General features: G+C 37.0%; 5 protein-coding genes across 5 annotated transcripts; 4 read left to right on the forward strand and 1 right to left on the reverse strand.

Annotated features, from left to right (window-relative positions):
* Window positions 1-642: 642 nt before the first annotated feature.
* Window positions 643-2693, forward strand: PKNH_0200900 (tryptophan-rich antigen; the record flags this gene model as incomplete). Its single annotated transcript, XM_039113775.1, has 2 exons — window positions 643-822; window positions 1026-2693. 2 exons carry the CDS (start codon window positions 643-645, stop codon window positions 2691-2693), a joined length of 1848 nt encoding a protein of 615 aa, XP_038969393.1.
* Window positions 2694-5625: 2932 nt separating this feature from the next.
* On the forward strand, window positions 5626-7235 carry PKNH_0201000 (Plasmodium exported protein, unknown function; the record flags this gene model as incomplete). The annotated part of the gene is made up of 2 exons (XM_039113776.1): window positions 5626-5673; window positions 5796-7235. 2 exons carry the CDS (start codon window positions 5626-5628, stop codon window positions 7233-7235), a joined length of 1488 nt encoding a protein of 495 aa, XP_038969394.1.
* Window positions 7236-7760: 525 nt separating this feature from the next.
* PKNH_0201100 (Plasmodium exported protein, unknown function) lies at window positions 7761-8893 on the reverse strand (the record flags this gene model as incomplete). Its single annotated transcript, XM_039113777.1, has 2 exons — window positions 7761-8477; window positions 8666-8893. 2 exons carry the CDS (start codon window positions 8891-8893, stop codon window positions 7761-7763), a joined length of 945 nt encoding a protein of 314 aa, XP_038969395.1.
* Window positions 8894-13284: 4391 nt separating this feature from the next.
* On the forward strand, window positions 13285-14347 carry PKNH_0201200 (Plasmodium exported protein, unknown function; the record flags this gene model as incomplete). Its single annotated transcript, XM_002257649.2, has 2 exons — window positions 13285-13490; window positions 13780-14347. 2 exons carry the CDS (start codon window positions 13285-13287, stop codon window positions 14345-14347), a joined length of 774 nt encoding a protein of 257 aa, XP_002257685.1.
* A 6179-nt stretch (window positions 14348-20526) lies between these two features.
* On the forward strand, window positions 20527-23339 carry PKNH_0201300 (Plasmodium exported protein (PHIST), unknown function; the record flags this gene model as incomplete). Its single annotated transcript, XM_002257650.1, has 2 exons — window positions 20527-20826; window positions 21060-23339. 2 exons carry the CDS (start codon window positions 20527-20529, stop codon window positions 23337-23339), a joined length of 2580 nt encoding a protein of 859 aa, XP_002257686.1.
* Window positions 23340-23386: the final 47 nt, after the last annotated feature.

Here is a 23386-nt window from a genome sequence, read left to right on the forward strand (position 1 = left end):
TGCATGATAAGCAGTTCATTTTCTAACATATATGTGTGAACTGATCGCTAAATCTCATATTAATTAAAATGGATTGATCATATTTTCCTATCGCACGGGAAAATAAATCAGCAGCGATTCTATTTTTCATCAGAGATATTTGTGTATAAGAATTATGTTTTATGTTTAAAAATGAAACTGGAAAATCTGTTTAATCTTTTTTTTTTTTATTTATTTATTCTTTTTTTTTTTTTGCTCTCTTTTAATTATTCTTTAGCTACTTTTTGATCTTTTCCTTTTTTATTTTTTATTTTTATTTATTATTTATTTTTTTCTTTTTGCATTTCTTAAGTTTCCTTTTAATATCCAATTTTGGTGGACTCACCGGAGCCCCTAAAGAAGGAATAGCCACTTTGACCACACCGTCTAATCCACCATTGTACATGTACGCATGGTCCAGTGCAAACGCCTTTTTTTTTTTTTCATCTTTGCTGCCCCTACAAACCGTTTAAAGCGTTTATTTGGCGAAGTAGTTTTTTACGTCGCATCCGAAGGGGAAGGAGTAGCAAATCGACCCACCGATAAGCTGATCGACAGACAATTTAACTTCTGGACAAATAGATTGTCCAACGAATTTATCGACTGACGAATTATTTAGACAAGATGGATTCATTCAGGAGCATGCAGGACTACATGTCGCAGTCCACTTTCCTTTCTCTTTTGAAACAAAAAGCTCAAGATCAGATGATGGCATCAATGAACCTATCCTTTGCCTTTAAAACAGTGTGTTTCGCGGTGCTCTTTTTCTACTTGGGGTCTCTTTACTTGAAGATGGATAGACAAGTAAGACGACGACACATCGGCATAAAGCCATCCCCGCGTACCTACACGCATCTGGAAATAAATACATACGCATAACATATACATGTATACATATACGTATTTATACATATGCCTATTTATACATATACGTATTTATACATATGCATATTTATACATATACGTATTTATACATATGCATATTTGTGTGCCTTCACACCCCCCAGAAATCAGAGAACTTATACGCCAGGTCGAACCCGTACCAAGCCATCGAATACAGAAACATTCATCCGTCGAAGGACCAAATGGAGGAATGGAAACGAAGCACATGGACAAATTGGTTGGTCCAGTTAGATGAGGAATGGAAAGAATTCGTTGAACAGATTGAGGAAGATAAAAAGGAATGGATCGAAGAAAAAGAAGGAGACTGGGTTATGCTACTCAAGGATATTGAAAACAAGTGGCTACATTTCAACGCAACCTTAGATGCAGAATACCAAACAGACATGCTATCTAAATCAGAAACCTGGGATGAGAGAGAATGGAAAATGTGGATTTCTACAGAAGGAAAAGAATTTCTAGAGGCAGACATAAAAAAATGGTTTACTAATAACGCAATGATTTATTGCAAATGGGCTATGGATGAATGGAATGAATGGAAAAATGAGAAAATAAAAGATTGGATTACTAGCGAATGGAAAGAGAGTGAAGATAAATACTGGTCCAAGTATGATGAGGCCACTGCACAAACACTAAACATGGAAGAAAGAAAACAGTGGTATAAATGGAAAGAAAGAATATACAGAGAAGGAATTGAATGGAAAAACTGGATTGCCGTTAGGGAGAGTAGATTTGTTAACTCGAACTGGAACAGTTGGTCCGAATGGAAAAATGAGAAGCAGTTAGAGTTTAATGAATGGGTTGATATCTTCGTTGATAAATGGATTAAAGAGAAACAGTGGCTCGTGTGGAATGAGGAGAGAAAAAATTCCGCCAACTTGAAGAAACCTGTCGAGGAAGAAACTGGTCCAAGTGGTCTCGATGGGGCAAGTGCAGGTACCTCTGCAGTCGGTGGTGAAGAAGAAAAAACCTTTGGTGGTGGACCAGGAAGAACCCTTGGTGGTGGACCAGGAAGAACCCTTGGTGGTGAAGAAGGAAAAACCTTTGGTGGTGGACCAGGAAGAACCCTTGGTGGTGGACCAGGAAGAACCCTTGGTGGTGGACCAGGAAGAACCCTTGGTGGTGAAGAAGGAAAAACCTTTGGTGGTGGACCAGGAAGAACCCTTGGTGGTGGACAAGGAAGAACCCTTGGTAGTGAAGAAGGAAAAACCCTCAGTGGTGAAGAAGGAAAAACCCTCAGTGGTGAAGAAGGAAAAACCCTCGGTGGTGAAGAAGGAAAAACCCTCGGTGGTGAAGAAGGAAGAACCCTCGGTGGTGGACAAGGAAGAACCCTCGGTGGTGGACAAGGAAGAACCCTCGGTGGTGGACAAGGAAGAACCCTCGGTGGTGGACAAGGAAGAACCCTCGGTGGTGGACAAGGAAGAACCCTGGGTAGTGAAGAAGGAAAAACCCTCGGTGGTGAAGAAGGAAAAACCCTTGGTAGTGAAGAAGGAAAAACCCTTGGTAGTGAAGAAGGAAAAACCCTCGGTAATGAAGAAGAAAAAACCTTTGGTGGTGGACCAGGAAGAACCCTTGGTGGTGGACAAGGAAGAACCCTCGGTGGTATAGGAGGAAGAACCCTCGGTGGTGTCGGAGGAAAAGTTTTCGGCACTCAAGGAGGAAAAACCCTTGGTAGTGAAGAAGGAAAAACCCTTGGTAGTGAAGAAGGAAAAACCCTCGGTAATGAAGAAGGAAAAACCCTTGGTAGTGAAGAAGGAAAAACCCTTGGTAGTTAAGAAGGAAAAAACCTGGGCCAAGGAGCAACTGTCTTTGGCGCAAAAGGAGCATTCGCAGGCAAAGCTTTGTGAACAATATAGCGAGCGCAAACAAAAACAGTCGCATCAGAAGGAGCACCTTCTTCCATCTCCGCTCAGACATAATATAGGCAGAGTGAATTAAGATTAGCTATTTCGCCACCATGACGACGGTTCCAAACAGACAGAAAGGAAAAAAAAAAAAAAAAAAAAAATTAACCAACTACATGTGAAAAGCTCATTGAGTACCCAATTTATAAACATACAGAATGGGCAGTTTCTCAATTTTTTTATTTTTTAAATCCACTTCCTGCATTTTACTGAAGGAAGATAAAAACACACGTTAGGTAATTAAAGAGAAAATGAAAAATTACCATATACTGTTCATATACTAACAAATCCATGAACAACTCCCCCCATGCACACAAACACATACATGTGCACTTTTTCCATTTTGATAAAACTATATATATACATATATATCTATACATTACATGTATTTGTATTTCAAATAGTGTTTGTTCTACAGATATTCCTTGTCGTTATTTTGATCATTGTTACGTTTTATCCTTTTCATCCCTTTGTTTTTTTCCTTTTTTTTTTTTTTTTTTTAAATACACATGTGCACACTAGGTACATTGTTTTTTTTTTTTTTTTTTTTTTTTTCCTTAATCCGTAGCGCATGTAACGAAACAGATACAAGGCGTAGATTTTATTTAAAAAAAAAAAAAAAAAAAAAAAAAATTTAATTTGCTTTTTAGATAATCAGTTGTTAAAGTGTAATGTTCTCTGACACCGCAACATTTGTCATATGTAGTGGTAATTTGTTTACAACAACAGTATGTTAATGTTCTTATTTTTTTTCTTTTCTTGTTGAAATTTGTAAGGATGAAAAGAAAAAGCCTCCACATGTAGCTTATATAAATCACCTTCGTCTTTTCTCATTCTGCCCCTTTTTATAAAAGCGCACTCACCATGGGGGGAATTTTGCCCTATTATGTATGGCGATTTTTCTTCAGCAATAATTTGATCATCACACTGAACCTAACCCATTTAACAGATAATTATGTGTTAGAGAAAAACTCCTTTCTAAGATGCAGCGAAGGTGGTATCTTCCTCATGGAAGCACAGGGTGATGACCCCCCCCCATATCACATTGTTTGAATTTCACATAAATAAGTTTACAAACTTTCCAAGCATGGATGTACCACCAAAAATTTTCACATCACATTTTCTAGAATGAGGCTGCTTCCATTTCGCTCAGGAGGGTTAAACAATATATAGAAAAAAAAGAAAGAAACAAAAAAGATTAAAAATTGTCAATTTTTTTTTTTTTTTTTTTTTTTTCACGCTCTGTTTTCGCTTGAACAGATTAGTTATACGTTTTTTTTACTTTTAAACATTTTTTTCGGGTGGGATTTCTTTTTCTTCTGTGTTTCCTTGGGTACTGTATAGAACAATAAACTCTCGGTTGAATACGAATCGTGTTTTTTCTTTTTTTTTTTTTTTCAAAATATAAATCCATGGCAGAATATATTTTTCCTAGAACTTGTTTGCCATTCCACACAATGGTATCGAGGTTTTTATATGCCTAATTTTTTTTTTTTTTTTTTTTCATCCTTCTATAATGCCCACTTAAATTAAAGACGAAAAAAACAAACGTGTTGTTCCACAGTCCTAGATCAAATATAGAATGCAGAACAAATTTGCGCTGCACCGACGGATAAATGGGGCTACCAAAAGAGGATGTTTTTTCTCATCCTTAATGAAGAAGAAATAAAAAAAAAAAAAAAAAAAAAAAAAAAAAAAATGCCACGAGTTGTTGTTAACATTGCGCATATTATGCCAAGCATTATATGCATATGTTTTTTTGCATAATATTTTATAACCCTTTTTTTTTTTTTTTTGCTGCGAACCCGATACGGACATTATTCAAAGAAAAAATATACACGCATGCGCGTATTTTATGCGCAGCGCATTGTTATTAGTTTTTGGCAACACTGCGCAAATTGTTTCACGAGCGGGCTTCTTTAAGCACGCAGGTCATTATTCCGTTGTCGTCGTTGTTATTGTTGTTATTGTTGTTATTGTTGTTGTTGTGGTGGTTGCGGTGTTGTTGTCATTTTGTCGTCTTTTATGATTTTTTTTTTTTTTTTATCTTTGAGCGGGTGGTACGATCAGGCTACAGAGCTCGACATTGCCTGTTTTTCTAATTTTTTTCATCCTATATATTTTTCTAATTTTTCTAACTTTACCGATTTTTCTAACTTTGCATGCTTTTTTATTTTTCTTCTGCGATTTATGTTTATGCAAACGAGCTTCTCTTCACCCATTTTAATTATATACCATTTCAGCTTTACTTTTTCCTGAATCATTTTTTTTTTTTTTTTTTTTTTTTTTTTAATGCTTTATGTTAGTACGACGTATATATAAATGCAACATTTTTACATGTTGCGCACGGGCTCATTTTTATATTTTTCAAAGAACGGCTAAGTGGCCAAAGTGATATAAACACTTTTTTTTTTTTTTTTTTTGCTTTTTCTCATTTGTTATAGGGTAATGTACCTACTTCCTTCACGCCCGCGGTAGTGTTTGGCTGCATATACACAAGCATACACCCATAGGCGTGTACCTATACACCTACGCGGTTATAAGTGCCTCTCCCCAATAAGGAAGAGCCAGACCGCCAACAGACAGGAGCATTTTATTCCTCCTCGTATTACTCCATTAATTGTAGAAGAGAAAGGACCATCCAAGGGGTGCTTAAGAACGCTTGGTTTAATTACCAACGAAATAATCGCAACCGCCTATGGGTGTATCTCCCATTATAGAGGGAGCAGCGTACTTTCTTGTTTTCGTACTTTCATTCTTTCGTTATTTCTGATTTGTTCTCCCCCTTTACCCCTGTGTGAAAATGGTTTCGGCTTCCCTGCTCATTTTCATTTTGAACTTTTTGGAATATGTAAGACTCAGAATATTAAAGGGGGCGCATGTGCACTGCCACTTTTCACCCCATCTTTTACCTCTTTCACAGTGATATGTCGTCACACTTTTTTTTTTTTTTTTCTCTTCTTCACCTCTCAGAACCAACTATGCGAACAATATGAACCTGTAAATGCAGTGGACGCAAGAAGAGGAACCCACCGATTGCTAGCCGAAGTGCAGCAAATGGACGCAGTAGAGGTTGATGATGAATCTAATGAGTTCCTCTCTATGGACTCATCAGTAGAAGAATGTTCAGATAAATCAGCTGATGACCAAATGGAAGAAAATGAAATTTCATCTTCAGCAAAATACTACGGAGAAAAATTACAAGCCCTAAATAGTGAAGTAAAATACACAAAAAAGGAGACAGAAGAAAAAATTTTAGAAGCAATAAAATATGGAAAAAAATACAACGTAGAAGATGATGTAGCCATCAAGTACCCAAAAGAAAAAAAAAAAAAAAAAAAAAAAGAGAAAAGTGAATTAGGAGCTATCTTATTTAAGGAGAAATTTTTGAAAAAAAAGGAACTAGAAAATATGCTAATTAAAAAAAAAGGGAAAGAAGTAAAGACAGCGATTAATTATGTCCAGCAAAAACATGAAAAACCCATATCACGAGTATCTCCAGAGTATTCTCTGAAAGATAAAAACGGGTTAAAATATCCAACCCTCAGAAGAGCCATCATTAATTCCCCCAAAGATAGACTCATACCCGAGGAGCCAATGCAGAGGAGCGCTAAGGAAATCTTCCTCTCTTTAATTAAATCTAATCCGAAAAAAATGCCTGCAAATAAGCACTACATTATTAAGGATTACAAGGATAAAGAGGGAGCAATCTACTTTATCACCAAAGAGAATGAGAAGGGAAAAGGGCCCCAAAACTGCATCATTAGAAAAAAGAAGAAAGAGAAGAAATCCAAAAAGGAGGAGCAGGAAGAAGAAGAACAACAACAACAAGAAGAACAGGAATTACAACTGAATAAAGCCGAAGAGTTAGACACCCTTATCAGCCCTAGATGTGCAGAAGTGGAAGAGACCGATACAGACCCATACTACATGATCCCTTTATTTGCAGAAAAGACGGAAGAACCTTCTCTAGTGTGGGATACCTTCCCCGTCGGGCTGCACGAGAGGGAGGAAGCGAGACATACCACTGAGGTACCTGAAGAAACGTATGAAAGCCCTGAAGAAGAAAAATATTCTGACGATGAAAAGGAAGTAGAAGAAGAAGCTGTTGAAGTAGTAGGAGAAGAAGAACCAGTGGAGGAAAAAATGGTACAAGAAGAAATATATCCTGAGGATGTAAAGGAAGAGGAGGAGGAAGAGGAAGTACATCCTGAGGAGGAAGCTGTTGATGTAGAAGAAGAAGCTGTTGAAATAGAGGAAGAAGAATGTCCTATTGGAAGGAAGGAAAATGTTGAAATGGAAGGAATTCCTGAAGAATTGGAAGAATATTTAAAATTGTGGAAACTCCAGATGCAAGGAAAAAATCTCCTGAGAAAGAAGCATTTGTTGAAAAGGAATTTTCTACTGAATTAGAAGTATCTGGTGAAGGAAAGGAGGAAGGGAAGCTCCTGTTGAAAGGGAAGTAGGACCCGAGGGAGGAAGTTAAACTCCTCAACAAGGGAAATGGGATGGGGAGTAGGATATCTTAATGTAGAACAGGAAGTTGAACAACCAGCGGAACAGGCACAACTCTCCACAATTGGGGGAGCGAAAGAAAATTATGTAAATAGATGCTAAAATATGTGCTTATGCTAATTTTTTGAGTGTATATAAGAATGCATACAATGATGATAAGGAAAAACAGAAAAAAAAAAAAAAAAAAGGTATGTAAAGATAACACCAAGTGGAGTAGACACACTTCCACATGCGGAGCCACTCCACAGCAGTTACGCATAGTCAGCGAATTTTCGTACTCAGCTTGGACGGAAGGAAGAATCGTTTCTCTATAGAAAAGCATTTTTCTGCTCCACATAGTAGTGGTGCAATCGCATGTTTTTTTTTTGCGAACGAAAATTCTCGCATTTATAGGAAGACTTTTCCCCCTTTTTTTTTCGCCACTTATTTTTTATCCGTTCTTAACGATATAAAAATAAGTGGGTAAGCAAAGGGGGCGAAAATGGCTATGAAAATAGCTTGTATACTGAGTCCCATGCACAATGTGATAACCGACGCCATCATCATGGTAATCAATGGTAAAAAGGGAAGTACAAATCTTACTACTTTTATCGGCTTACTTTTCCATATGTTTTTTACCTTGCCCATAATTTTTCTACAAATTCTGTTTCTCATTATCCTTCTTGATACGTAGTCGACAAGCTCCTTTAGCTTCTTTGAGTTGGCTATTCTGTAGTACACTGTTAAGTATGGGTTGTCTCTGGTCGCATCGCTCTGCAGTGATGTGATGCTTCCACCACACAACGAATAGGTACTTCTGTTGAGCGGTGAATCGATACCTGCACTCAGCGAGGAATAGGTACTTCTGTTGAGCGATGAATCGATACTTGCACTCAGCGAGGAATAGGTACTTCTGTTGAGCGGCGAATCAATACCTCCACACAGCGAGGAATAGGTACTTCCGTCGAGCGACGAATCGATATCTCCACTCAGCAACCAACAGGTACTTCCCTTGACCACTGAAGGGATACCCCCACTCAACAACGAGTCGCCACTTCCATCATATGCTCCTCCAAATGATGATAATGATCTTCCCGCAGATGGAAAATGTTTTTGGTTCTCTAAATGATGTTCCTCATTCGGCGCTATACATGCAGTACACTAGCAAAAAAAAAAAAAAAAAAAAAAATATATCCTATGAAAGGTGGTGCAAAATGGGGAAACACACCATCAGCGGTACTTTCACCTTTGTATGTATTACATCCAAGTGCACTACCAATAATATGCGTATATTAGCTGCACACATAAATACGCACCTATATATACACTTGTGCGTTATTATACATTACATTACTTGGTGTCCATAGTATCCATGCTAAAGTGACGCAAACAAAAAATTTAACTATGACCAGGTAGGTGTTGTCTAGTGTAAATTTGCAACATTCCTGTTCACGTGGACTCCTTTTCTTGCTACCTATAATTGTGCAGTTTTTCTTTTCCTCTTCATCGTGCGTATAATACTTAGGAGGCACATCTTGTGAATGCATAATGTTATAGGAGGAAACGCCCCATGTCATTTTTCTCCCTTTTAAAAGGTTAGAAAAAAAGTGTGGAACACGAAATGGGAAATTTCTTTGCTTCCTTTTACCCTTTTATAGCACCCTTTATTATATATATATATATATATATATATATATTTTTTCTTCTTTTTTATGCTCCCTTTTTAACGCTCAAGTGGGGTATTTCTTTCTCTACCAGGGGATGGTTACCCATACGCACGCCCACGGACTCCATGTCAGGGCCTATAAATACGCTCCTTTATTTATATGTTGAACAACCCATCCCTTGATTGGATAGCTGCGTTTTCTTTCCTCGTAAATACAAAAAAAAAAAAAAAAAAAAAAAAAAAAAAAAAAAAAAAAATGAACTTATTGAGCAGAGAAGAAATAATTATAAAATTTATTCAAAAAGAACAAATTAAGGACTTGTAAAAATATATGCAAAATATAGAAGGAGCTTCTCAGGAATTGTAAAAATGCTGCTCTGTGGCATGTTACAAATAGAACCGCATTATATAATAGCGCGTTAGATTTGTTCTGAGAGTGGTGGTGGAAAAGGAAAGGTGTTCTAAAAATAGGTTCTAAAAAAAAGTACCATAAGCACCGACCTATCCAGTAGGCAATGGGGAAACCCATACAGATGAAGTGCCATAACTGCACATGCCAACAGAGAGATGGAAGAACATTCTTCAAATGGTCACAACGCGTAACTATGTGAACGCCACCACCACAATCACGCATATTATCATCTTACCTTCATTATAATAATACAACTTTTCGCTACATCTGCACCTGGGATTATAGAACCAAAAGTATGCGATAGTTCGAATTTTTTTTTTTTTTTTTTTTTTTTTTTAATAAAAATAATTGACTCTGCATATCAATGCCAACATAAGTTCTCCTCCCAACATTGTACAGTTGTCACGTCTGCTGCTCATCCTAAACCGACTGCGTGGCAATGTTTCAAGGAAGAAAAAATAAAAAAAAAAATAAAAAAAAATCCACATCATCCCAACTGTTGACACTCCCCTTTTTTACCAGTGAGGGAATTTTTTTCGCCCACAAAGAACAGGTAACCGAACATACCAAAAAGGGAAATAAAATTCTAACTACCTAATTAGAATGGCACAAAAAAAAAAAAAAATAATAAAATAAAATAAAATAATAATAATAAGGGGGGAGTGCTATTTCACTTTGTACGCACTAAACTTACATCCATGTGGAGTGACTACTTAAAAAACTTTTCTGGTGTGAAAAAATTTCCTTCTTTAATCAATTTTGTTCTTTTCATGGTGAAAGTAACAATGAACAACTGCAACATCGTTGGTCGACATTTAGACTCATTCGTCCAGGGATCACTCCTCTGCTGAGCGAAATATGGACACGATTGATGTGTTCTCAAATGGGTGTCAACCTTTTTCTCAAACCAGTCCCCATTTATTATACTTATGAAAAGGCATAAATTTTCCATGTCGTTTATTTCCCCTGGTGAACTTCCAAAAAAAAAAAAAACACACACACACACCTTTTGATGGTTGATTATTGTGGAATTAAGAAAAAAGAGATTAATAACTCCAACGTTGCACTCACCTCTCCCAAACGAGAACGAACAAATGTATGCCTACCAAGGCTAGAAAAGGATTTGCATCCTTTTAGGGGATGAAATTTTAAACAAATATTTTTATAACCTTTGGTGAAACTACTCCGCAGGAATTGCACTTGTACAGTTGAAGACATGTGATGCACAAATTGACGCAATATATATGCCACGCTGAAATGGCTAAAAAAGATAAAAAAAAAAAAAAAAAAAATCCCCACAAATGGTCACAAGGTGTGATGTGCAAGGGTGATATAATTACTATTTGCCGTTTTGTTGATCCAATGAGTTTCTTCTTTTCTGTTTTTTTTTTTTTTTCACTCTTTTCACATGTCCATGCAAGTACTTATTTATGCCAAGCATACGCAGGACCTCTAACCCTCCTCTCAAATTACGCGGGCACACTTTACACATTCACATGGCCAAGAATCTTGGATACCTTCCCCTAAGTCATCCTTTTTCTAGTGGTGCATTTACCATTATTTTGTCATTTTATTATATGTGATAAATGTTATATTATGTATATAAAGTGTTTTTCTTTTTCTTCGCTTAGATTAGATTCTTTTTTCACCTCGTCACCCTTCCCCTGCAATGCACGGCCAAGTGCAAACCCTAAGGGGTAAAAACTGACCGATAAGAGGAGCCTTACATTATAAATACACATGCAATACACAATGCGGATAGAGGGGGGGTTATTATCAACAAATCTCCCTGGTATCAAGCTTCGGATATTTCTAACATGGCTTATTCGTTCAGTTGTTATTGCAAAAAGAAGGAACTAACGAACAGACGAAGAAAGTATTTTTTTTTTTTTTTTTTTTTTTTTTTTTTTTTTCCAAACGAAAAAAATAAACAATATGTTATGTATAATGAAAAAAAATGAGAACTTTTATTTTTTAAAGGAATATGCTAAGAGTGTATGTTTTTCTTCCAACTCCTTCCCGATATATCTTTACCCTATTAACAATTTTTCCTATTTTACTATTTTATAATTCTTCCTTTTTCCTTTTCCCCCTTTTTTTTTTTTTTTTTTTTTTTTTCGTATAGCAGTAATTTCGGTGTATACACTACGTTTTAAGGTCAGCATGTTCATTTTACATATGTGTACCTGTTCGAATTGCGCGCCGACAAGAAAGACCTAGAGTCGCCCGGGCGTGAACAAAACACAGCCATCGCTGAAATTAGCAAACCTTTTTCTCATCACTATGGGATGGGCACAAAACATATGCACCATACTTATATCAATGCATAAGTAAATATTATAAAAAAAAAAACTCCCTTTGCCTGCCCGCCTTTTTGGTCCCCTTACAACTTAAACTTTGAGGCTTGGAATTTTTCTTCCTTCTAAAAAGTAACCACCCCGAATGGGAGATTGTTGCCCTGCTTTTTCATACCATTTTCTCTCGTGTCATCAGTAAGGCACCAAAATAATATGCAACACAATGTATGTAAATATATTATATACCAATGTTACGTTAAAAGTACTACCTCACATCTATGGACCAACTGAACGAACTTCAGTAGGGCGACACCACTTTCAGAACGCAGGGTTATTTTTCTATCAATTATTTTACCATCCACAAACGCCAATTTCGTTTCATATATAAAATGCGCCTAAGGTGACAATATATATATATTTTTTTTTTTTCACGTGCACTTAAAAGTAGTAGCAAAAAAAAAAAAAAAAAAAAAAAAAAAAAATCCTCTGGAGGAGGACCGACTTGAGGCATAAAAAATGCTTTGGGGCGTTCCTCGAAAGAGCAAAACTGAATAAAATATTTTTAGAGCTCATGCAAAATGCTTCACGTAGATATGCGTAAAAACGCGCAAGCAAAATAGGCAAAAGAGAATTTTGTCATCTGATCTGCAATGTACATTGCATACATTTATATGCATACATATATGCACCTCATGTGATGTAGAAAGCAACTATTTGAAGGCTACAACTTTTTTTTTTTTTTTTCTTTTTAATTCTAACAAAAAAAAAAAATCTTCGTTCTAATTTTAGAGTAGTCTCCTTGGCGTTATTTTATTTAATTTCTTTTTTTCACACGTTTAATAATTAACCTACGCCTTCTAATGGCTAAAAGAAAATAAAAAAACAGAATAGAACAAAATGAAAGAGAGCAAAGCAGAACAGAACAATAAATCCACCAGTATTCTAACCTAACTTTTTTTCGTCGCGCTGATGAATATATATTTTTTTTTCTTTAGAGAATTTATAAACCCGCTTTTATTTTTGCTTCCTCAAAGTTTGCATTAATATTCATACTTGCATTAATATTCATACTTGCATTAATATTCATACTTGCATTAATATTCATACTTGCATTAATATTCAGATTTGCATTAATATTCAGATTTGCATTAATATTCATATTTGCATTAATATTCATATTTGCATTTAATATTCAGATTTGCATTTAATATTCAGATTTGCATTAATATTCATATTCCTATTCGTATTTACTTTCGTACTTGTATTCTTTTTTTCCAACCGCGGGCCAGCTTTTTCCTCACATATTTGAAGCAGCAAATAAAAGTAAAATGAACATAAATGAATGGCAGAGCCTAGTTTTACCATTCTACAGAAACAAAATCTACCACTATCTGTACAAGTACTCTAGCTATTTTTTTTTTTTTATTCATACCATTCTCTATATATATGCATATGTTCTTCTTTTTACCTTTTAGAAAGAGAGAGAAAAAAAAAAGGCTACCCTTTGCAAAATCGCCCCCCTAAAGCTGACGCCTAATTTCGTAAAGAAAACCCCCTCAAAAAAAAAAAAAAAAAAAAAACAGAATGTTCAAGATGGTTTCCTACAAACCAATAGCTAATAACTTTACCTCTAAAAATATAACAGATAAAATGAGAGAATCCACCTACTCCACAGGTTCACATGCAACTTCCTCCACGCAAAACTGCAGATGTGCAAAAATGAACACCGTTATGTTGGTTCTGAATGTCGTTGCTCTGGTCCTCGTATTATGGCAGTCCCCCTTCTCCTATGATTTGAAGTAAGTATACATCTTTTTTTTTTTTTTTTTTTTTTTTTTCCCCTTTTCCATGTTACCCTACCTACCCCCGTGTACGTAAAAGCGGCTTCCTGCTTATATCTTCCAGTTGCCTACTTGGCACATCCCCCAGAAGAGAACGAATTATGGGGAAAGGGGTGGAGTTATCTCCGACTAAGTGATTCGTCAGGCAGATTATCCAATGCATCTGATATATACTCCAACCGATTGGTTCATCAACCCCCCCTTCACATCCAATCGGCACTTCCCTTTTTTCCATACGCCCCGTCAGTGCTCCCTCGGATGGATACAAACAAACGGAAAAAAGAGCAGAACGAATTCTTGAAGCAGAACACGTAAGTCCATTGGAAGAATCTGGGGAACTATATGGAGAGGAGGGTGATGACATGTACAACTATATAACCCTCTTTTCAGTCAATCAAACGAATAACTCACAAGAAGAAGAAGAAGAAGAAGAAGCACAACCACAAACAGAACAACAGGCCATCCTAGAAGAATTTGCTTTTGATGAGCTCTTTCACAAAGTCAATAACAACTGGAATCAGACAGTGGAAAATATGGTCCATCAATATGTTGCCTACACGGATGGGTACAACATGGAAGTTACCTGGAGAGATGAAATGTGGAACGAAGGTTGGTACAAATACTTAGAAAGCATACATGCAGATTTAAATAAATTTTTAAATGATGAAAGCCTTTCCCTGGAGGCTAGGGAATGTGTAGCTGAGGATTTACTTTACTGGGCCAATGATGACTTCAACTCGTTCTTAAATATAGTGAAGGAAGAATGGGACAAAGAAACTACAAAACGAGGAGAGGCTCTCGTCATAGAAGTGTGAAAGTGAAAAGAAAATCCACCTGTGCTCTCCACACTCAGATTCAATTTTCTCGAAAAAAAAAAAAAAAAAAAAAAAAAAAAAAAAGAAGAAGGATTAATAACTCTCTTCCTTGATCTATTTATATATGTTGATAAAACCACCCACCATATATATGTTACAAACTCCCCAGATGTAATATAAATATTCCGATATATAGACACTCCCACGTTGATGCTAACAGTTTGACGGAGTAAAATTTATTTGTATTAGGCAAATTACCCATTAAGGCAACAAAATGTGGAAGGAAAAATGTGCTTCGTGTGAGAAGGGAAGAGGCATCAGAAAAAAATGCTGTAATGACGATTTTTTTTTTTTTTTTTTTCAAATTTTTCCCATCCCCCTAAGTTAGGTTCTGTCAATTTTTCATGTTATACAGTTACGTCATGTCCACGCACATACATATCCTTTTGCATGTATATGGCTATCTACATGTCTAGAGACGCACTTCCCTAAATGAAGGTGTTTTTTTTTTTTTTTTTTCTTTTTTTTCTTTGCCTTACTCTTTACTTATAAGTAGGGTTTTATGCCGAACTAACGACGAGAATCTCCCGAGTGGAGTGCCAATCGTCCATCAGGAAGTCGTAATGAGACAATCAGTAATCCCAAAAGAACTTCTTATACTCAACCAAAAACGTTTTTTTAGACGTCTAAAAGCGTGAATGCATATCGGGCAGGTGTCCTCACTGGCTAGAGAGTCATCTCCCCCCCTTTTTCATAAAAACGGGCATTACTTAAACAGTTGATGCAGATGCTTTTACGCGTATACCCTTTTATATTTGCACGACATTCGCTTGTGCTTACCCGCTATCCATATTTTTTAGTGAAGGAAGAGAAGGAGCGGATGACGACGATGATGAAAAAAGCATGAATAGATATAGATGAAAAACACATTCAACCTTCGTTTTTGCATTACTTGTTTTTGTGCCGTTGCTTTACTATATTTATTCTCCTTGACAGTTTATTCATGTTAGGAATAATGAATTGCGTTTTGATTTATTTTATTTTTTCTTCTTTTCTTTTTTCTTTCTTTAAATGTCTTTCGAACTTATTTGTCATATATGTTAAAAATAGCTTTACCTCATTTCTTTTTTTTTTTTTTTTTTTTTTTAATATTTTAAAATTTCTTTCTTCCTTTTTTTTCCCCCCTTTTTGTCAAAAATGCCAATTTGATTCAACATTTTAATTTGTCGCAAGATTGCTAAAGTGTTTTTTTTTTTTTTTTTTTTAAACTTTGTTTTAAAATCACAAATGGGAATTGTTTCTCCATTTTTTAATAGCCTCTTTAGAAATAAACCTCTTTTTTTTTTCTCTCCTCGTTAAACAAAAAATGGTTAAATTAACGGGTGATGTAACGGCTGGTGCGCTTCCGACATGTGAACGTCGAAAATGATGCTACTTTTCTTCCCTTTTGTAGTATCGTATCGTATCGTATCGTATCGTATCGTATCGTATCGTATCGTATCGTATCGTATCGTATCGTATCGTATTTTTTTTTTTTTTTTTTTTTTTTTTTTTTTTTTTTTCTTTCTTTTTTTCTTTTTTTTTTCTTTTTTTTTTCTTTTTTTTTTCTTTTTTACTTTGCCTTTTTTTATATAGCCCATTTATCATTTTCATTTCATACCATCACGCAAATTCTTTCAATTTTTCTCGCGTAACTATATTTCGATATATTCATATAAATAAAAAATAGGTACATATTATATTTGTATTTTCTTATGCTTATAATATACGTAAAAGCATACGTATATACGTGCCTAGAAAAGGTAGTCAAATTTTAGAAACGCAAACTGAAAAACGAGCTCCTATTTTAGCTTCGCAATTAATATAGTAGCATGAGGTTTCCCCCAGAAGAAGCAATCTTATACACGTAGCGCCGGCATCGCAGTACATCCTTCAAACTTTCATCAGAGGAATATAACCATAACCCCTCACATGCATCCCCTCTAGAGGCGTCAACAACTGAAGGTGCCCACTATACCACAATGGATCCAAATTTTAAAATCATAGGAGAATTATCCGAGCAAATAAACAGTACCGCCAAGAAAATTCTGCCGGATATCAAGGGAGATTTTATGGAATACAAAGAATTCATGGACCAAGTAATGACAAATGTTCGTGTCCCCAATGATGTTACCACCTTATTCGTTTTACTCTCAATTTCTGGAATTGTTTTTTTATATAATATGAGCAAAATAGTTAGTGCGCTGACGACCCATGCATTGGCCAAGATTTTAGTATTATACATGGGATTCTACCTGTTCATGTATAGGGGTTCTAATGGCCATTAAAAAAGAAGAAAATTAATGAAACGAAACGGAAAAAGAAAAAGAAGGAACGTTGTGCAACGATGAACTCTTACCGCATACATCTACTTCCATTAGTAGTTAATATAAAAATGCGAATTGAGAGAATAACAATCTACAGGCTTTTGTCCAATGAAGCACATCAGGCTATAATATATGTCTGTCCATATGTAACAAAATAAGTGCAACATGTGGTGTTGCATCCCTCTTAGTGTTTGTATGTATATCTGTGCATGTATATATGTTACACGCCATTCTATTACTTGCCTGGAATATCGCCAATGCAACGAATGTCCATAATGTGGAGAATGGCGCGAAGTAACATTTTTGATAACTTCGCTTATTTTTTCCATTTGTCCATATCTCTACACCTGATGCTTCATAGCGCACAGCATTTTTATGTTTTCATTTTTCGTTCCCTTTTTACCCTTTATTTTTTTTTGTTCTTTTTTGCTCTGATTCCATAGAATTTTTTTCGCCCGCCTCCCCGCCACTCTTTTTTTTTTTTTTACGTACCGAATTTTTATTCACCGCAACTGAGCCAAGTTGCGCACAAAAAAAAAACTGCCACTGTTAAGCATATGTCCGATATCACGAATTAGGTGTGACGCCCAGGCATACTTTTAAAGCTCCACCTCTGCGTGAGTTCTGCCAAGGGGGGGGGTGTTCGTGGTGATAACCACTGTGCCCCTCCTCCCCCATAGGTACACGGTGAACTTTTCTATATATGTGTACCTACTTACGTATTTACCTTACAAGTATGTACCCATTTGTTGCGTTCTCATTTCGTGTGCCAACTTATGAAGCCCTTTCCATGAGGGGAGAAAAAAAAAAAAAAAAAAAAAAAAAAAAAATTCACCCTCTATGTGTCCTCAAATTAATTTACGTTGTAAGCACTAAAAATGGAAACAGCTAAAATGGCGTTATGCACCACCGGACGAACAAAACATAACGAGACTCGGCCATCACGTATGTTCATTAAAAACAAAAGGAACATGAAGTTATTTCCTCCAAAGGGGACCAGGTGTAGTTTACCCCACTGTAGCATAAGTGCAATGTCTTTTTTTTTTTTCTTTTTTTCTGGTGCACCTTTTTCCCCATCGTGGCAACGGTTGCCGATTTAGGCTCCTATATTGGCCTAACTATTCTCAGTTGTGAAAAAAAAAAAAAAAAAAAAAAAAAAGTGCACTGTGCAGTTTTCACAAGGCTCTATCGTTGCTCATCCGTTCACCTTTAGAGTTCATATGTAGGGGTGAACTGAATTGGTGCAGTGAACCATCCCTGTTTTGAGAAATCGTTTCTCACTTCGTTTTATCTCATTTTATATCATTTTTTCTTTTTTTTTTTTTTTTGTCTCATTCTGTTCCAATTTGAAGGCTTTATCCTTGACGCCCCTTAGGGCAACCGTATGCAGCGGCATCATGATGAGGCCAAGCACCATCCCAACCCCCCCAACATGTCCATAAATATACAAGCGTATACCTACGTATGCGCGACAGAATTATGCCCCACCATACACACACACACCGATACAGACATAATGCGAAGCAACATTGCCTGTAGTGCCCACTTTTGTGGAATCAGCTGCACGTCAAAATAAATAACTCCCGAATTAGGAGGGGAAAAAATAAAAAAAATTATATTTGGAAAAAAACAAGGCGCCTTTTTTCCTTTTTTCCTTTTTTCCTTTTTTCTATTATCCATTTAGCCAGAAATAGATAAAACGGAGCAGCTTATTTTGCGATAGATAACATTTTTAAAGGATAAAAATTAAATCAAGTAAAAGCCTTTAAATAACACACCTACATGTATGTATTTACGGTACCTATTTTTTTTTTTTTTTTTTTTTTTTTAAGCATAATTTTTCATAGAAAATTGGGAGAGAAAATGGGGCCCGCGAAAATATATTATAAAGGGAAAAACTCCCACACAGCACGTTCCAAATTGTGCCATTTTATTTGCATACGTCTTTACACAATCGTATTTTGGACAAAAATATCAGTGAACATAAAAGTACAGTAAGTGTAGTTTATAAAAATCCCCTCCTCCCCCTTATGTTCAGCATGAAGGCAAGAAATTGGCCGCATGTATTTTTTATAGTTAAACTGATAAAGAAACCATTTTTTATGTGTAAAATATAAAATAGCACATCATGGCGCGCTTCCGTGCAATACCTACATAAAATATCTATAAGCTACATATGAATTCATATATTAATGGTGGTATGGAAAAAATACGAACGCGCTCTACTTGATATTGCTACATAATATGGCTCCAATTAAACATATTCCTCGACCCGTGCATGAAGGAAGGCACGGCTAAAAAAATAGGGCTCCTCTAAAAATATATTTCTTTTTTAAAGAAAAAGCCTACAGATTAAATGGCGAACCATTTGTACGTAAAAAATGCAATTTTTTTAAAGCAGCCGAATGGAAAAATTAGGGATGGAAAAAAAAAAATTTTTCTTATCATCGCATACCCGTTCGCATGAGCGTTACTGCTGTTTTAGAGCTATATCGTTGTTATTGCGTTCGCCTTTGCTTTTGCGTTTACCTTTTTCTTTACGTTTACCATTACTTTTACGTTTACCATTACCTTTACGTTTACCATTACCTTTACGCTTACCATTACTTTTACGTTTACCATTACCTTTACGTTTACCATTACCTTTACGTTTACCATTACTTTTACGTTTACCATTACTTTTACGTTTACCATTACCTTTACGTTTACCTTTCCCTGTACGTGTTTACCTTTCCCTGTACGTGTTTACCTTTCCCCCTGTACGTTTACACTTTCCTGTAGCTTCCGATTGCCCTTTATCACTATTTTTATCACTGCTAGCTTAGAAGAAAAAATTACGCAAATGAGAAAATCTTTTTTTTCTTCTTCCGTCGTTTATATATGGGAAAAAAAAAAAAAAAAAACAATCTTGTTTCTATTTTGTTTGTTATTACTGTCATTTGCATATAATAGAATGTCATTATATTCCCCCCACCTGATTTATAATTTGAGGGACATTTTATATATGCCTGTTCCCCCTTGTTTCTCTCCGCCTTTTTACTCTCCTGTTTTATATACATACGTACATAACCAAAGGATATCCGTTGTAAATTTCGATGGAACCCGTTACTAAAGAGCTTCTACCTAATGAGAACCCCTTATATTATTGTTCCTTTGCAAACACACTTGATCTGAAATTAATTCTGGAGAAAATAGCGCCAAATAAAAGTAATACCAACTGAATTGAACATGGTAGGGTGTGCTACTTTCACCCCCTCCTTACGTTATGTGTGCACCTGAATACGTACATCTAATAAATGAAATGCCCTGTGAACAGTGTTTGTCCTGCAGCTTCTGGGTGGTTCGTATTTGCCGCTACTTGGATCGCGGAAGTAGAACATTTCTATATATTCTCCATACATTTGTATGCACCGATTGTGTATGTGTTACTCTTCTGTCCTACCACTGTGCGATCCGAACTAATATAACATCTACACGAAGTATGCACGTCCAATTTCCACGTGATGAATCTTTTCCTTCTTGGACCCAATTTACTTAACTTTCTCTTTTTCGCCGTGTCACAGTTTCTAATTTCCTCCCCCTTTTTTTTTTTTTTTTTTTTTTTTTTTTTGCAGATCCCTACATGTACAGGGGTGAATAGATGTTCACGTATATGGAACCTTCGTCATTGCCATAAGACAATTTGGAACAGCGCGTATGCGCGCAGGAACATTGGTTCCTTATAGCACCATATTGAAGAAATATAACATTTGAAGGAAGTGCCTTTTTTGTTCCCATTTTTATGAGCCTTTCGAAAATATAACTTTTTAAAGCATGGCACTTCAGGACCAATCAGCTGTACCTTCAACGTGGAAGTCTATAAATGGGTGCAAAAGAAGTTTCAAAGGATTTGTCACGAACCGAAATACAGCCAGGGGAGCGGGTAAAGGCGCAGGAAAATCAGGACAGACAACCGCAAAGCGCACTTCAAACTGTATTGCCACCCCTACCTCACCTAACAGGAACGAGAAAAATGACGCCTCTGACAGAAGCAACAATTCCGTGAAATGGGCCTTGTCAAAGCCCAAGGTGCTCATCGTATCCCTTCTCGCTATTTTGTATATCCTATCATTGGTAAGGGCATAACGAAGAAATACATACGCTGAAATAGGCCTTTCTTCCCCCTCCCCCGTTCGTGACATTTTGTACATTTGCATACTTAAGTTACAACGCCCATGTAGCAAAATGTATAATGCGTGTTGCACTCATTCCAGGAACGGGGCGTTCTTGCATAACTAATTCCTTTGATCTTATACATATATGATAACCTTTTTTTTTTTTTTTTTTTTTTTGATGCCCCTCCACAGGATGGCTTGTTCCCCCCAAAGAATTTCCATCATTCGAGATCGCTAGTTGAAAGAGTCACAGCCCCTTTTGTATATACGTCGCAGGTAGAAACGGTCCCTCCTATAACTAATCCTTGTATCCCCATGGTTATTGATGCCTTCAGAAATATTAGCGACAAAAAATCGGGGAATGGTAAGAAATCAAAGGGTCCCAATGAGGCTACTAATGAGAAGAATTCAAAGAAGGGATTCAAGTGGAAGTGGGCTGCGATAGCAAAAGAGTGTGTCAAGGCAGCAAGACAGAGTGAGTTGAAAAAGGATCCTAATGAACCTCATGTTCTGCCCGTTTCCCATGATTCACACTCCCCCGTTGGTATGAACTACACACATGATCTGTGTAGTCCACACGACGCGCATGCGTCCCTCGGTTCACCTGACCCATCGAATTCCCACCATCCCCATGATCCAGTGAACCCCCAAGGTCCACACAATGGAGTGAACCCCCAAGATCCACATAATATAGTGAACCCCCAAGATCCACATAATATAGTGAACCCCCAAGATCCACATAATATAGTGAACCCCCAAGATCCACATAATACAGTGAACCCCCAAGACCCATATGATCCACAGAACCCACACGATCCATATGATCCACGGGATCTTCACGATCCATTTGACCCATACGATTCTGATGATCTACATGGCCTATACGATCTTGATGATCCACATGATGCACATTACTCAAAGGATCCAGAAAAACAATACGACATTTACGGCAGGAAGAAGAAATCCAACACCATAATAGATTTTACGCCCTCCAAAACCCTTACACCTGAGGAAAATATCGAATTCTTCTTCTACAGCACGAGCACGTATGTATATTATACGGAAGAAATGAAAAAACGAATTTTCGCAAATGGTCCCGTAATGACAAAAAAATACATGGCCGAAATATTTTTCGACTTATGTGATGAACAGAAGGAGAACTTTCTCTTCATGAAGGAAACCATGTCCAAAATATCCTTCATGTTAGCATCTCAATTTAAAATGCCAAATGAAGAACGATCCAAATGTTGGACCCATCTGAATAATAAACTTAATAAAGTAATGGACGAATTTGATCTGCGTGATCGTGCTGACTTCAATCATTTTTTGATGCAAAAAAAACGTCACTCTGCTGAAGATTTCGAGCGTTTTGTCGAAAACAGAATTTGCTTATGGAACAAAATTACCAGAGAAAATAGATATGAATCCTTTCTAGAATTGTATAAGAATTTAAATAAAGATTCCTCCAGAAGCAGATTTCCATATAATGATAAAAATTATCGATTTCTGCAGCCAAATGACTGTTATACTGCTAGTAACCCAGACATGCCGCATGATACCGTCAACGCTAGTAGTGGGGTAATAACTCATGAATCCCTCCGTACTAGCACCCCCGCTACGCCTCAAAACACTTTAAATGACAGAAATTCTTTACAGTTCAGCAACGTCGGAAGTAGACCCAACCCCAACGGTGCCTTCAGATCTAGTAGCCCCACTGGACAGTGTAGCGATATGGGAACCCATACCACCCCTATGTCGAACAGCAATATATGCACCACTAACCCTGCTATGCCGCAGTCGAACATCAACGCTATTAATAGACCTATTCCGTGCAATACCCTCAATACCAATAGTGCACCCATGGCGAATAACACCATCACTGGTAGCAACGCTCCTGCGCCCTGTAGCACACCTATTCCTAGCATCCCTGTCATGACGCAATCCCCGTACAATAATTTGAATGCTAATGTTACTACAGCCTTGCAGCCCAACACTTTGAATGCGAACCCCGCAACCGTCCCACCTTACACGATGAACGCGCCTGTTACAGGTGTACCATATAACACTTTGAATCCTACAGTCGCCGCCATACCGCAAGGCACTTTGAACCCTAACGTTGCCACCATACCGCAAGGCACTTTGAACCCTAACGTTGCCACCATACCACAAGGCACTTTGAACCCTACAGTCGCGGCCATACCGCAAGGCACATATAACCCTATCATCGCCACCATACCGCAAGGCACATACAACCCTACCGTCGCTGCCATACCACAAGGCACATACAACCCTACCGTGGCAACCATACCGCAAGGCACATATAGCCCTGTCATCGCCACCATACCGCAAGGCACATACAACCCTGTCATCGCCACCATACCGCAAGGTACATATATCCCTGTCACCAAACAGGTCCCATTGAGCATGGAAAACGGAAAGGAACCCCCCAGGCGGAAGAAGAAAAAAAAATGAATGAGCAGTCCCACGTACTAAAAAACGATGTGCCTATTACGGAAGTG

Source organism: Plasmodium knowlesi (genome assembly GCF_000006355.2).
Source record: "Plasmodium knowlesi strain H genome assembly, chromosome: 2".
Classification (NCBI taxonomy): Eukaryota; Apicomplexa; class Aconoidasida; order Haemosporida; family Plasmodiidae; genus Plasmodium; species Plasmodium knowlesi.